The following is a 16,279-nucleotide window of genomic DNA, read 5'->3' on the forward strand; positions in this document are numbered from 1 at the left end:
TGAAGGAATATTACCTCGTTCTGTTAGAATTTCCCCGAGGTAATGTATAAGTATTATGCAAATTAATGCACAACGTTCAAGGCTAGTGGCAGATGAAATACGTCCATCTACTGAGGGAAATTGATATAGTAAACACTGCAAGAGCCGTACTGGATGAGGGTGTCCCCAGACCAGTCAGCTAAGATAGTATGATATTCTTTGTGCTCTAGAGTAATACAGCCTGTTCAAGATAATCCTAAGGCGGGAATAGTCGTTATAAATCAGGATATGGATGTGGTTGTGGTTCACGGCCTGTGCAATGGTTTTGCAACTTGTGTTATGGTTATAATTTATTTGACATTTTATTTAATATCACTTTATTGTGCCCCATCAATGGACTTTAATGGTTCATTGAATTATTTGGAGTATGCATTTAGTTGTTTAAGGTCCAACAATATTATTATTACTGTTGATGCCAATGCAAAATCCCAGTTATGGCATAGCCGAATAACGGACATGCGTGGTTTACGACTTGAAGAATTAATTGGGAGTAACAATCTACATGTCATTAATACACCTAATCAATTGTCTACTTTCTATGGTCCAATGGGAGAGTCGAATATTGATGTAATCATAATAACCGCGGGACTGAGACGGCAAGTACGAGCCTGGCGAACAATAGCGGACTGGAAGTCGAGTGACCATCGGGTTATTTGGTTTTATATTGATATTTTTCCAAAGCCTTCAGTTGGGGAGCCTCGACTTCCCGAACTTAGGTTCTCACTTAAGAGACAATAGATTGGTCTTCATTTGATGATTCTATTCGTCTTGATTTTCCTGTGTATAAGCAAAAACAGTTGGTTGGCAACTCTGCAGTAGAGTTAGTTAGTTTTGTACAAACATCTATTTTTCGGGCAGCTTATAAATCTGCTAAAAAGAAAGTTATTAATTCAAGATTTTGTCCATGATGGTCAAGGGAACTAACTGTTTTACGTAAATCTGTAAACTGAGCTAGGCGTCAATATCAACGTCATCGGAATTGGTCTCTTTTAGTGAGGTGAATCGACTGCATGAAGTCTATACAGTTAAAGAATACATACAGGAAGGAAATTGCAGATAGGAAGCGTGACACATTGCGTTTATTTGTTCAGGAATCTGGGAATGCTAATCCATTGGGGTTACTCTATAAAATAACTAGAGGTTAACTGCGAACTGGAGAGGTTTTTGGAACAGTTAAGGAAGGTGATCATGAGACCGTTGGTTGGAAAGATTCCATTGAAGTTATATTAAATCAGTTATTGCCAAAGGATGATTCCACACATGACACTCAATTACAGTTGGCTATTATATCTGGAAATCCTGAACATGGAAAAAATACAGCTACAGATCCATTTTTACCTGAAGAATTATTGGCAGTTATAAAGAAAGTTAAGATTAATAAGTGCTCTGGACTGGATTTATTGGAAAATGCTTTCATTGTGAGGTTTCACGAGCTGTTTCCAAATGTGCTACTTCTGATGTATAATAAATGTTTAGTTGAAGGTGTCTTTCCCAGTGATTGGAAAATTGGTTTACTAAAGCTTATCAAGAAACCAGGGAAGCCAGCACTGGACCCTAGATCATACCGTCCTGTGACCCTCTTGGCCAACTTGGGGAAAATACTTGAACGGCTTATGGCATTACGAGTATCTGAACTGTTGACATCTAAATCTTGATATCCTCTAGACAGTATGGCTTCACGCCTGGGAAATCTTGTGAAGATGCTTTGGTTGATTTCTTGGCGCACATTGAGAATTCTGAAGCTAAATATAAATTAGCTATATATATATAGATTTTGAAGGGGCATTTGATTCAGTCTGGTGGGAGGCTGCCCTGGCTCAGTTGCGGCGTGCAGAATGTTCATTTGAGATCTGTAATCTCTTCAAATTTTATTTCTCTGACAGGTGTGTTATAGTTAAATCTAAGTACTTTTATGTTAAAAGATAGGTGACACGTGAGTGCCCCCCAGGGCTCGGTTCCGGGGCCTCTCATCTGGAATTTGGTGTTGCAAGATTGGTTGATCTTACTTTAGTGATCTTACTATAGTGATTGCTGGAAGGTACAGGGCGATGCTAGAACAGAAAGCTAACAACATATTGAATGATTTTTATTTCTGGTCTCAAACTAACAAACTTAATATAAGTTCTCAGAAAACTAAAATGATGATTTTTAAAACTAAATTGGATTTAAATCGTCCCCCACAAATAAAGCTACAAGGACGCGAATACCGTTAGTGGCTGAGATAAAATATTTGGGAGTACTTATTGATCACAGATTATTATTCTATTCACACCTGAATTATCTTAGTGAAACAGTTAGGAAGTTTTCTGTATCTGTTATTAGAATATCAAAATCGGACTGGGGCGTATCACTGAAAACTTTGAAGTTGTATTATCGGGCGATTTTCCTTCCTATAACCAAGTACGCAACAGGAGTCTGGTTTCGGCGTGCTACAATTATACGGTTTCAAGCCAAGTTGAACTCTATACAGCGAACAATGTTGCTTACCATCGTGAGAGTTTGTAAACCTCATAATTTTCAACCGTTGCTTTACAGATGCTTGTCAGATAAAAATTTATGGATTTTTTTTTTTTTTTTTTTTTTTTTTCACACCGTAGCCAAGTTTCTCAGATCGATGATCAGCAAGTTATGCTCAATAAAGAAACCTTGTCATATTATCAGTGAGAACTGAAAACTAACCACAAAGCACAATATATCGTATATGGTTCAATACTTTGGCTACGGCGGCAGAAGAACGCACTGCACGTGCAGAACCGACTTTAGCATATTAAGATTCGGCAGAACATGACCTCAAACAGAGCGAATTTTAAAAAGGTAATTTTTTTTTTATGCATTACAATTTCTGATTACACAGTTTGATTTACAGGGCTATATGGAAAAATCGTCAAATAAGGAAAATGCCTAGCACCCAGGGTGTGTTCCGTTGGATTTGTTCTTGGTGTACCGAGGTCTTTGTTACTATATAAAGAGACATTACAATTTCTGATTACAGCAGGCCCCCGTTATAACGCGGTTCGCTTAACGCTGATTCGCTATAACACTGTTCTTATATTATAACGCTGTTCTTATATTATAACCCGTATCTGACTATAACGCTGTCACAGATCACTATAACGCTCTTTAACGAAATCGTTTCATTTGATGGAGTCGATAGCTTGAAAATGAATAGCAAAACAGCATTAAAACGTTTCCCACGCTCAGTGAAATTTTCTCGCGCGCTAATTTAATTGCAGTACAGTGACTTGTTACGTAGTTCCGAGATCAACATTTTAAAAAATGATCAAGTATATTGCTTGTAATATTTGCGTTATATGCATTTATCCGAAGTCTAGTCAATCGTGCGTAACGGACAGTTTACTCGAACATTGTATCGTAATTAATGCAACCAACGCAGATACATTTTCAAAGAGTTAATAATGGCCGATAGGAATGAAAAAGCAAGAACGTCTGCGCAGTACGAAGACTATAAATGTAAGAAAAAGATTGAATTCGAAAATTAAATAATTAGACGTTTTGAAGCGAATCGATTCCGGTCAACGACAAGCGGATGTATGCCATAATTTAGGACTTGCAAGTTTAACTGTAAGAACAATTATAAAAAAATAAAGAATTAATTTTAACAGCGGGAAAGATAGCTGTTCCACTGCAAGCAACTAGGGCTAGGCCGACTATCAGGATTGAAATGGAAAGACTAACTAATTTTATTGAAGATAATATCCAATGCAGAATTCAGTTAAGTTAAATATTATAAAAGAGAGAGAGAGAGAGAGAGAGAGAGAGAGAGAAGAGAGAGAGAGAGATTAGCCAATATGATTATCTGAAGAAAACTCACCTAAAAAAAAAAAATGTGGAACCATTTAAAACTGGTAAGGGCTGGTTGAATAGATTTAAAATCCAGGGAGAAGCCGCAAGTTCAGATCAAGGAGCCGAAATTTTCAAAAAAGAACTTGTTAAAATTATTGAAGAAGGGTATTATGTGTTATACTTCTCAACAAGTTTTTAACATAGATGAAGCAGGACTTTTGTGGAAACGAATGCCTAAAAGAAGTTTCATATTGAAAGAAGGAAAAAAACATGACAGGTTTCAAAGCGGCGAAGGATCGGTTGACTTTATTGTTGGGTGGTAACGCTGCCGGAGATTTAAAATTAATACCCCTTTTAGTTTATTTGGAAGATGGCCAAAGTTCAATCCAAAATCGACACATTTTTCATGATTAAATTCATCAATTAAATTAAATCAATTAAAATCAATTTAGATCAATTAAATTCATGATTTTAATTGGAATTTTAAGTTTAATTTTGATACGTAAATAGTTACCACATAATTATATACGTATGTAATGCAGAATATTTTATATGTACAAATATTTGAATATTAAATATTTTGACCGACATTTGTGCATCTTTTCACTACCGTTTATTATTGATTATGAAATATCCTATGGCACCGACCGCTACTCACAAATACTTATGTTACCGTATGGGAATGCGGCGCTCCCTTAGCGCGGATTCACTTAGCGCTCTGTTTTTCCGGAACGAATTATCAGCGTTAAGCGGGGGTCACCTGTATAGTATAGACATATACAGGGTTGTTAAAATTAAAGTATCCCTATGCAGAGGGCTCTGGAGCGAGTTCTAAGGCTCGTACTGAAGAGAAATTTGGACAACAGGTACAATAAAGAATACGCTCGCCATTTATTGGAAAAAAAATTAGTTACAAAATTTGTCACTATATGGCGCTATGGCAATACGAATCACTTGAACAGCACCACTATTGTTCAATGTACCCTCCATTTTGGTCAACAACAGTTTCCATTCGAAGAACAGCATTTTCTACAGCAGAATGTAACATGTCAACTGGAATAGCCAGCACATGACATCTAATACAACGGGACCTCTTGGATAACTCGAGGGTTTTACGTTGCCCAAATGCGACAGTTGTGCGTATTCACTTGTCCATTTAAGCAGAAGTGGGCTTCATCACTCCAAAGGATGTTCCATGGCCAAGTGATATCCACTGTCATTCGCGCCAGAAACTGAAGTGCGTATGTGAAACGAATAGCTGCATCACCATGCTTTAGCTGCTGTAGCATGTGCATCTTGTAAGGGTAGTACCGCAACACCTGACGCATTACTAGCCGCCTTACAGTGGAATACAGCATGTCCACTTCACGAGAAACAGCTGGCACACTTGCGCTACCACATGGAGATTGACTTGATAAATCCACGAGAGCCATAGCCACATCTTCAACACGAGAGGAGTCCACTCGTTTTCGACCTCTACCTGATTGAACACCAAGATGTCCTGTCGCTTCAAATTTCGCAATCATTTTGCGGACAGCAAAAACAGTCATAGGTCCACGTGGGCCTTATGCGCTTCTGACGCCAGAATTCTCTGATAGCCGCAGCTGCATTGTTGCTGTTCTGATAGTACAGCTTCACTACTAGCGTCTTTTCCTGCAACATTGTTGGCATTGCTGCTGTAGTGCAAGCAAAATCATCTATTGTATGATTTTGAAGAGACTGCTTTGCTTTTATACCGTACAGTAGAGCTGAGTAGTGGCGCTGTGGCAATAACTTACAATAATGCAAATAACTTACGTTACTTGCATAATCGTAACTAAGATAGTTACGCGCCATACAGTGACAAATTTTGTAACCAATTTTTATTCCTAATAAACGGCGAGCGCATTCTTTATTGTACCTGTTGTCCAAATTTCTCTTCAGTACGAGCCTTAGAACTCGCTCCAGGGCCCTCTACATAGGGATACTTTAATTTTAACAACCCTGTATATATCTCTGATCCCACACTAACCAAAGGCCAGTGCCAGCAGGAATCTCCACTAGGAAGGCTATGAGGTATTCCGTAGTTGAGTGAGAAGGCATCTCCGGCGATCAAAAGCATGACGAGCAAATTCTTGCAGGGACTGGAAGTTTTCTCTGGTGCTCAAAAAATCCAGCTCACTTCCGGGGACAGTGATACTAGTGGAGGGAAGAAGGTTCTGTCAACGATCTAGGTATTGATGGCAGTGATATAAAATATGTTCCCAGTCTTCTGCGGCGCCACAAGAACAGTGAGGTAATTTAGTAAGGTTGAAAGTTGCTATGGCATTAAGGGAGCCATGACCAGAGAGTAAGTAGAGAGTGTACAGACCAGGGTGAAAACATTTCTGAGTGGACTCTAACGTGGCAAAAGTGACGTTAGGTATGAATTTTAAAGTAACAAGACCCTTAGAGGTAGCGGACCATCTGTCTTGCCAACTCTGCATCAAAATATTCCAAAGAGTCTTTTCTCTGCCTTAGGATCCACAGTGACATCGATAGTAATACGCAGGAAGGTCACAGGGACGGCGTGCCTAATACAGAAGCACAGGCCTCGGTACAGAAGAAAGAGATCGAGGGGCAGACTGTCGTTAAGGGCCTGCAAAGCAGGAGTAGACACAGTCCTACAGGCCCTGCACATTGCTAAAAACATTTTACGTTGAATGCTATGAAGTTTAGTCTGGACTGAAACCTTCTTAACATGAGGGAACCAGGCGGCCGCGCCATAGGATTGGTAGAAACACTGCTATGTAATATAACCGTAGAGAGCGAGAATTAAGACCTCAAGATTGTTTAGAGAGAGACGCAGAAGTGAGAAGGTAAGTTTTTTGACTTTCTCTGAGAGATCTTCCAAGTGTGAACTTTACAATAAAGATCTTATTTATTACGGCGCAACCGCTCATGAGTGGTGTGGGCAGTGTGTGTGGAGCTGCGTTGTGGTGCAACAAAATCACGCCGCTCGTCAGGAGTCCTGGTCGTTTGCGTCGAATGTTGGCTTTCAGTTGTTTCAACGTTGCACAGTAAAGCTGTGCATTGGTTGTTCCTCCCTTCGGCAAGAAATCCACCAACAGAACGCCGTGGCGATCCCAGAAAACTGTGGCCATGACTTTTCAGACACTGAACAGTTTTGAATTTTTTGGGCACAGGAAATTGTGGATGTTTCCAGATCTTGTTTGGTCTCCGGGGTAAAATGATGAACCCACGTTTCGTCTGCTGTGCCTATGCAAGCGAGAAAATACTCTCCTTTATCGCTGTATCGCAACAGGTTCTCCAGACACATTCCCATGCGTTTTGCTTTGTCCTCCTCTGACAATTGTCGGGGCACCCAGCGGCAGCACACCTTTCGAAAGCCAAGGACATCGTGAACAATTTCGTGAACAGTCGACTTACTCACGTTCACTATTTGTGCAATTTCACGCAGTTTCACTCGCCTGTTTTCAAGAACGATGCCCTTAATGATGAAGGCCTGCCAGCCCGATGTCGATCTTCAATGTCAACACGGCCCGCTTTAAATTCATTGCACCAAAAACACACCTGCTTCTTTGTCATCATCTTTTCGCCATACACAGCAATCAGTTTACGGTGAATGTCACTTGGTGAAGATCCTTTTTGCTTGCAAAAAGTGAATAACTTTACGAGCACCTGTTTTGGACCACACTCGCATTGGACCACAGCCGCCATTTTGCAACTGGAAGCTGCTGTGAGGCGACAGTACCGCAACACTACACTGGCGGTCTTTTTGAACGTCATTAAGTTTAGTCTGGACTGAAACCTTCTTGTCAACACGGCCCGCCGTGTTGACAAGAAGGTTTCAGTTGGTATGTTGGTATGTTGGTTCACCGTGTTTCATCTCATTCCCTTTCACCATTATTAAGGAAAAAAATGTGTTACCTTACTTTTTGGAAACCCGTCGTAAAAAGCAAGGTCAAGATTCTCCTTTTCGTCAGTGGCACTCACGAATGCATTAAAAGAGTAGAGCCCAATAATACCACCAGTCTTATACCAGAAATTAGTAGAAAGTCCTCCACGGCGCATTGAAGGCCAACAGACTTTTAATTTCTTTGAATAAATACATATTTTGTTCATCACTGCAGGCGCCCCATGACTTTATTGGATAGTATATGTTGAATACAGTAATCTAAATATTTATTCTGAAAGTTAAGAAAATTCTGATTTACAATTGCTAAAGTTCTTTTCGACATTGTTATTGTTACATTGTTCTTTTCGGAAAAAAATACTTTGGATATTAAATTATTTAAATAGATACAAAATCGCTTCATCTTACTGACAATAAAATCAATAAAATAATTATTTACAAACTGTTAATTATTTTGTTTTATAATACTTATTTTATTTTACAGGAATTCTCTTCCTTATTAGCAATAATACATATGCTGCTGCCTATCCCCTACATGATGTAAGCAATTTCTCTTTAATATAAGTAAAATAAAGAATGTACATATATTAAAGCACACTGTCTGGCCACTTTATTAGGACCACGGAGGTTTCGGCTGTAACAATCTATGCAAAAATATGTAAACGGAAAGGTCACACGTATTCGGGAAAGCGCTGTAAAGCCGTCTTGACCCGACTAGTGCCGCCAATAGTTCATTGGGGAATGGTTCTTTTGGGAATGGACAGAATCTCACGGTCTTCCAAAAAAGTATGATTGTCGGTGCACGTTTGGCAAGCGCTGTAGTAGAGATGACAGCTGCACTTGTCGAGTGTTCAGAGACTACGAGCATTCGAATATTTAACGAGTAGAAAATCGCTCAGAAAACAACCGTGAACAGGCGTCAACTGCACCGAAAGTGCATGTGAGGAGAGAGACGCTCGATGTCTGGAAAGAATTATCAAGCGTAATCATTGCCAAACAATTTGACAATTAACTTCTGCATTTAACGTGAGAACACTACAAGGAATCAGTAACCGTACCATGCCAAAAAAAAAAAAAACGTAAGAAGAATGCACTAAAGGAACAAGAGACCTTCACAGAAGCCACTGATCTCCGACACTAACCGAAAAATACAGCTACTAGCCATGCAAAAGATTTACGCAGGAGTGGAAGCAAGTCGTACAGTTCACTGAGTCCAGATTTATGATTTTCAGCACCGATGGAAGAATGCACATATCGAAGAAACCACACGAGGTAGAAGAACCACCTTGTGTACTAAAACACTGCTCGACAAAATTAACAGAACACGTAGAAAACGTGGTGCAACTGGTGTAGCTTGACAAAGCGAAACAAAATTTGGTATGTTGGTATACCATAGAATAATAATGAAATGAGTAGACAGCGAGAAACTTCGGACAGGTATAAGGGACATTTACAAGAGTTGTATAAGAATTACCAAAAAGGTTACATACAGAAATTGATAAAAGATGCTCGAAAATATGGCCACACGAAATCAGTACGGCATATGATCCCTCCAAATGCTCAACAGGCCTGTTTGTTTTTTGTTTGTTTTGTTTTTTAGTTGTTGGCACATCGGCTTCCGTGGCCATAATGCACCTCCCAAAGTTTTTGCATTTTACTCTGATCCAAGCCCGAGGCGGGATTGGAACCCGCAACCTTTGGGTTGCCAGGCAGGCACTTTACCCACCTGGCTAGCCCAGTCGGCTCAACAGGCCTGACAGCGGTGTACCATGCTCGATATAAGGGTGTCTATAAGGTTCTGTGGTAACAAATCTCATTCTTCCACCAGTGCAGACCTTAGCCCACCAAGTGACCGAAGAGTTGGCTGTCGGCATGCAATGCGATGCCCACACAGATCGTACTGGCAACGGCAGTTGTTCGATATCTATAGTTTCAAGATATTCCGCCACCGCTTGAGCTCTATGTGCAGTGGCGTTCTCGTGGGTGAAAAAATAATCTGGGCCAACCGCACCCCTAAAAAGTCGCACATAGGGTTCGAGGATCTGTTCTCGGTACCTCTGCGCAGTTACGGTACCAGTATCAAAAACATGAAGATGGGTGCGGCCGTTGATCATTATTCCGCTCCACACGAGAACACCACCTCCACCGTAAATGTCTCTTTCTGTAATGTTGGAAGGATGGTACCGTATTCCTCAGTGTCTCCAACTGAAATAACGCCTAGAATCTGTTTCTAGGCTAAAACGGGACCATCACAGAACAAAAGTGTACCCCATTTGTCAGGGCTCTAAGTCATATGTTCGTGACACCAGTTTCGACGAGCTCTGAGGTAGTTTCGGGTTAATGGGAATTAAGGTATTCTCGTTTTTTGAGGCGGTCTCCAGGGTTCCCCCTATGTGCCAGGGGTTAATGGACATGGACGTGTGGAAATGTGTTTTTGTAAAGGGCGGCACCTAGAACGTCTGTTCAACTCCGCCTCGTGTCACTGTGAAGGGCAGAATCAACTGTAAAAGGACCAGAAATGTGTTGGCGTAGGTTTGTGTGTGTTCTGTTGTTGTCTGCCCACTTGGCTACCCAGAAACATCAATCACCTGCAGAGATGATTGCCGGGGTTAATGGGATACAAACCACTGGCTTCCTTGCATACACTTGAATTGAACGTTCGTAACACATTCCGGTTGGAAATATTGTCATCTGTAGCCGCAGCAACCTCAAGAGAGCGCTGATGACAAGACAATGTAGGGCTACGTTTTGCTGTTAGAGCCAGATAGCGGTTTATTCTGGCTCACGTAGCCCTCGGGCGACCTTAGCCAGCTCTTCTTGTAATGGTTACTGTTTCTAAAACTCTTTCCATAGTGCCGAGACAACGCTGGGTAATACATTAACCAACCTTTCCCTGCGTCTGCTCGGCTTTAAGTCGTCCAATGGCCCACCATCTCAAAGACCCATCTAAACAAAGATGACTTGCCATCCTAAGTACTGGATATGTGACTATCCCACTGAACAATAAAAAAAAAAAAAAAAAAAAGGAATGAAGTGCAAACCGTGTTTTTATAGGCATGAATAATTCGCATAATGTGCGGCTCTGTAAGGTGGTAGATCAATTTCTATTGGATACTTGGAATTTTCATGCCAGGATGCCTATTATATCAAATATTCGCCTTCGGCGACACTGTTTACAACAATTCATGAAAACAGTTTGTTCTGTTAATTTTGTCGAGTAGTGTGGTACAGACTGCTGGAGGAGGTGTGAGGCATGGCTTTCGTGGTCCCTTTGATCTCACTGAAGAACATCGTGAATCCAGAGCGTTTCTGAACATCGTTGCAGATCAGGTATACCCGGAGTTGTTGCATATTTTCCCCACGTGGACAGAAGTAATTACGAAACGTCAATGCAACCATCCACCGCGTCAAATATACAAAACAGTGACTTAAAGAAGACGAAGATGACTTCAAACATATGCGCTGGACAGTCCAATCCGCAATCTGAATCCTACTGAGAGTCTGTGGAACGATGTTGAGAGATATGTATTTCAGCACGGTCCTCTGCCTACGTCACTGCAAGAACTGAAGTCAGTTTTGTTGCATCAACGGTCCAATATTACTATTATCGCTTTTCAACATCTTGTTGACTTCATTTAAGGTCGTATAGGAGCAGGGATTCGGGCAAGGTGGTGCGATACGCTATTAGCTCATGGTCCTAATAAAGTGGCCATTTAGGGTAATACTTCTATACAATGTCCTCCAACAAGTATTGGGACGCATGAAATCCAGGAACTGGTGGCACATTAAATAAGTCTGTGGCAGAGAGAGATGACATTACTTTTGAAGGATATAAGACGTCATCAGATTTTGAAGAAGGAAGAGAGGAAAAGAACTAGTCCCCTTTCAACGAGCAGTAAAATTCAACATTACAGGTTCTGAATTTTATTATACTTGTAAACTGTGAGGCACTGGGTGTCTCCCAGTTACAGTAAAACAGAGGGAAATCTTAGCGTTCACACAAAGCCAAGTAAAAAATCATTTATGCCTTCTAGAGGCTGCCATAAAAAGACCAAAAAGGAAAAGGCTTCCATGCCGAGTTTATAAGAGAAGTACGCCAGAAGATGCGGATAGATACTGATGCAAATATCAGTATATTTCCATTGACAGAAAGCTATATGACCATGCGGGCACTCACAAGTCCAAGCTATCACCTCAGAACTCCAGCCAATGTCTGTGGTGGTAGTGGTACAAAGAGCAGTAGTGGGCCATGCAACAATGGCAAGAAAAGGTAGAGATGAAATGTAGACTGTCAAATCACACAGTATAACAAGAATATTAGACGGATAACTGTTTGTGAATGCTAGACCTCGGTGTGCTATGCACTCAAGAAACGATTTCTTGCGGACTGGGCTGTGGATACAGCCCAATCCGCAACTATCGGCGGTGGTAGCATAATAGTCTGGGATTGTAGCACGTGGTTTGACCTAGGCCCATTAGTTATTATGCACAGATCCATAAAAGTTTATGCCTAGCGTGATGTCCTGGATAACTCTATCCCTATGTGTGCTGTGTGTGAAAGCTGAGAGGGTTCAATCTGTATCCATATTACTAAGATTCATGTCAAGCAGTGGTTTGAAGCAACAGCGTGGAAAACTTGCGATTTGTTATTTGAAATAAGCAGGCAGGCAAGATCGTATCGTCAGGCTTCAGTATATCATGTCTGTAAATTTTGTGTATTCTGTATCGGTTGCTTATTTTGCAGAATAAAAAACCCGGGTTCCCATAAGAAAAGATTCTGAACTCTTTTCCAATGCCGATTAACTCTGCTATAGACGCGGAAAATGCTCATGAAAGTTTCTTCAGTTCTGAAGAGAAGTATTTTTCTACTTCGGTATACGACGGAAAGTGAAAGTAGAACTTTTCAGCACAGTGTCTGAGAGAACAGCGATGGTATCCCCTGCGATGGCAAAACCCTGCCTTCATCAGTCCAGAGGCGCGAACAGATCAGGGATGTCTTGGAGAAGCAACTGGACAGATCAGGGATGTCTTGGAGAAGCAACTGGACAGATCAGGGATATCTTGGAGAAGCGACTCAAGTCTGTTCTAAGACGCCCAACTTCTATGATAAATTAGTTACTGACTTCAGGGGAAAATGGCGTAAAATTCCTGGCGCTACAGAAGGAAATCTTTAGAAAGGATTACAACGATAATTAATATTATTTTTTTTTTTTTAAACAATACTTTGTTTATGGTCGTTTTTTCACAATATGAGTTAGCTGGTCTGAGGCGAAATTACCTATTTTCTTCCGGAAACTCTGGTTTTACATCCAGCAAACAGCAAATCAACCACGGAACACACACGATTTTAAAACATGTCATATTATGATATACGGCGCAATATAGCCTAAGCTGGTGATGCGCTTAAAACCCTTACAACAACCAACCCGAATCAATGTTTTAAATGTGTGTTCCTTCCAATGTTCCAATATACCTTGGAGGATGGTGTGTGTATACCATACAGGGTGTTTCAAAAGTGATGGTCAATAATATAAAGATGAATTGTACAATATGCAAAAAAAGCCTAGTAAACTACAATATGCAAAAAAAGCCTAGTAAACTACAATATGCAAAAAAAGCCTAGTAAACTACAATATGCAAAAAAAGCCTAGTAAACATGGGTCCTTGAGTGAATCGTTTTCGAGATATTGCACATTTCTAGTTGGGATCCACCACTGACAAGGTGAACTGTACAGAGTTGAGATCCACCACTGACTTGTTTGTTTAGGTTATGCTCATTCTCTCCATTTCCACCCTCTCAATGCTCTGAGACGTAGCAGGCATACTAGTACTTGTCAAAAGACAGTCAACATGGAAAGAGGTTACAGCAACGAAGAGTATGCGGGCATGCACTTCACGTATGGTAAAGCCAACGGCAGTGCACTCGAGGCTGCACGTTTCTACCAAGAAGCATTTCCCCGCCGAAGGCGGCCCAACAGGCGCACATTCATCAGGGTACATCAACGCCTAGAGAACATGGGCGCTTCGCACATGGAGTACGAGCAGGTAGGCCCAGAAGCAAAACACCTGATGTTGAAGAAAGGGTGTTAGAAAGAATAGAACAAAATCCAGGAACTTGGACAAAGAGGGTTGCTCTGCAAGAGCGTGTACTGAGTCATAGCAGTGTGCGGCGAATTTTACATAGCCAATTACTGTACCCCTACCATATCCAGCATGTACAAGGTCTCAGCAATACAGACTACCCTCCCAGAATTCTACCATAGTCAGTGGCGGATCTTAACAGAAAATGTGCAACATCTCGAAAACGGTTGATTTGCGGCCCGATGTTCACTGGGACTTTTTTGCTTATTTTAGTTTGTACTTTTCACCTTTAAATTATTGACCATCATTTTTGAAACACCCTCTATATAGTGGATTTCATAATGCTGAATTTAAGTCAATGTTGGCTATTAGAACTGGAAAAGTGACAGTTGTTTACACTATGATATGAATATTCACAAAATACTTGTATTCAATGTGACCATAAGTTCCAAGAATATATAACCTGAAATTCGATTACATATATCAACAATAACTTCCAAATCTCTGGAAATTATGTTAATAAATCTATTGTATACTCCGTTCAGGATGTGTCTGCTATGATGCCAACCTCAGGGTTTCACCTGATTTATTGTCTCCTCTCCACATAAATATGGAAAATAAAAGAGCAGTGCCAGAATGTTAAACAAATGACGGATTAACCTTTCGGTGATGCTTTAAACGATATTAACGATTTAACCGACGAGTAGACACCGGTGTCGTCTCTAATGTGAGCACAAGCCAGTCTTAACGGTCGACTTTAGGCCGCTGTCACTGAAGGGACCGAAGGGCCCTCAAAAACGAAAATTGAAAGTAGAGTACAGATGTGTGCATGGAGAAAATTAAGTTTCAAAATTACTAGATACTTCCTTAATTTTAACAGTTAAAATGTTAAAATTATGGAAGTATTATAGGTTTACACTTGGTTAACAATGATCACATAGTCAGTGATGGCATGGCAAACATATCTTTAGCAAAGTATAATGACAGTTATGTCATGTTACAGATAATAAATAGACTAACAGAAACTACTTATTACTATGATAAGGGCATAAATGTAAAATTTTATTCAATTTGTAATCTGTATCACGGCGATGCTGCTTTGCACACGATTGCACACGGAGTGGCACCGACTCCACAAGGCTGCGGAGAGTGTCATTACGTATCCTGGACTAGCTGCACAGGACATTGTCCAGGAATTTGACAATGGAGCGAGGCACTGGCATGGACTGGAGAATGCTGTGCTTTTCACCATATTCCACAAATGTTCGATGGACTGATGTAGGGGGAATTTGGTGGCTAAAGGAAGGAGCACACGAAATGCTTGAACATGATCCTTGAATCATTCCTGCACAATGCGTTCTTGTGACACGGAGCGTTTTCTTGTTGAAAGAGTCCAGTGTGTTGAAAGAGTCCAGTGTCATCTGGATACAGGGCCACTATGTAGGGCAAAGCTTGGTCCGAAACAATGCCGAGGTAGGATCTGGAGGCGAGAATATGTTCAATAGGGTTAAGAGGACCCAGTGATGTCCATGTAGACATGTATAGTATCTTATGCAGGGCGGCTCCAGAACTTTAACTCCGAGTGGTACACTGCGATTATACAGAATTCTGCAAAAGGCCAGAAAGTTATGCAATGCTGTGTATGTGCAGTAAAAGTTTTATTTACTTGTTTCTAGCTACTCAGTCACCAGTACGGTGATCACCTAGAAAGCCCCTCCCAGTGTCCGGCTACACCGCGGGGAGGTAGGCCACAACTAAATATGTACCGTAGCCCACCTTAACAATCTCGTGTGCTGGTTCTGAAACGGACAACAAGCACCTACTAAGGGTAGTGCAATAGCAGTGGGTGCCAGCCATCCCGTAGTTAAGATAGCCCACGTCTCAACTAAGAGCAAAAAATAAATAAATAACTCCAATTATTTTTTTCAAATTATTATTATATTAGGGTCTCCCGTAAATGATAACATATACCCGTTTATGTATATGTAATCTTGTAATTATGTATATGTAATATTGTCTGTAAATTGCGTGTGTTCTCTGGTCGATTTGCCTGTTTGTTGGACGAAAAAACCCCAATTTCTGGGGAGAAAAACCTTGCTATCTACGCCTGACACCGATTAACTCAGCCACGGAGTGAAAAGGCCCACTAAAGTTCCTCGCATCATCAACGGGATTCGAACCTGGCCCTTTTCCACCCGATGTGGGGAGGACGGTGACGATACCACTGTGCTACCGCACAGACAATAACTCCAATTAGCCTCCAATGAGTTTTTTTCGTTTCGTCTGTTTTTGACACGTAAGCTTCCTGCCTCCTCAAATATAGTCATCGTCTTTCTAAAGCCCGCTGACGTCATAGAATCTCATCTTCCGTTTGTACTCCACCAATGCTTGTGATACAACATTACCATTATTGCTTGTGAGCATTTTCAGTGACAAGCAATAAACTATTTCTAATCTCGA

At 40.9% G+C, this 16,279-nt stretch overlaps 1 protein-coding gene across 1 annotated transcript in view; it reads left to right on the forward strand.

Moving 5' to 3' along the window:
- The window catches only part of LOC150087933 (anoctamin-4-like), a 452,209-nt gene that overhangs the window by 283,671 nt on the left and 152,259 nt on the right, over positions 1 to 16,279 (forward strand). Inside the window, exon 8 of the mRNA XM_090369274.1 lies at positions 8,223 to 8,278. Within this exon, the coding sequence (XP_090225400.1) occupies positions 8,223 to 8,278 (56 nt within the window). The remainder of the gene's footprint in view (positions 1 to 8,222; positions 8,279 to 16,279) is intronic.

The sequence above is a fragment of the Mastigoproctus giganteus genome, chromosome 3, assembly GCF_048544385.1.
Source record: "Mastigoproctus giganteus isolate SK-2022 chromosome 3, ASM4854438v1, whole genome shotgun sequence".
Lineage (NCBI taxonomy): Eukaryota > Metazoa > Arthropoda > Arachnida > Uropygi > Thelyphonidae > Mastigoproctus > Mastigoproctus giganteus.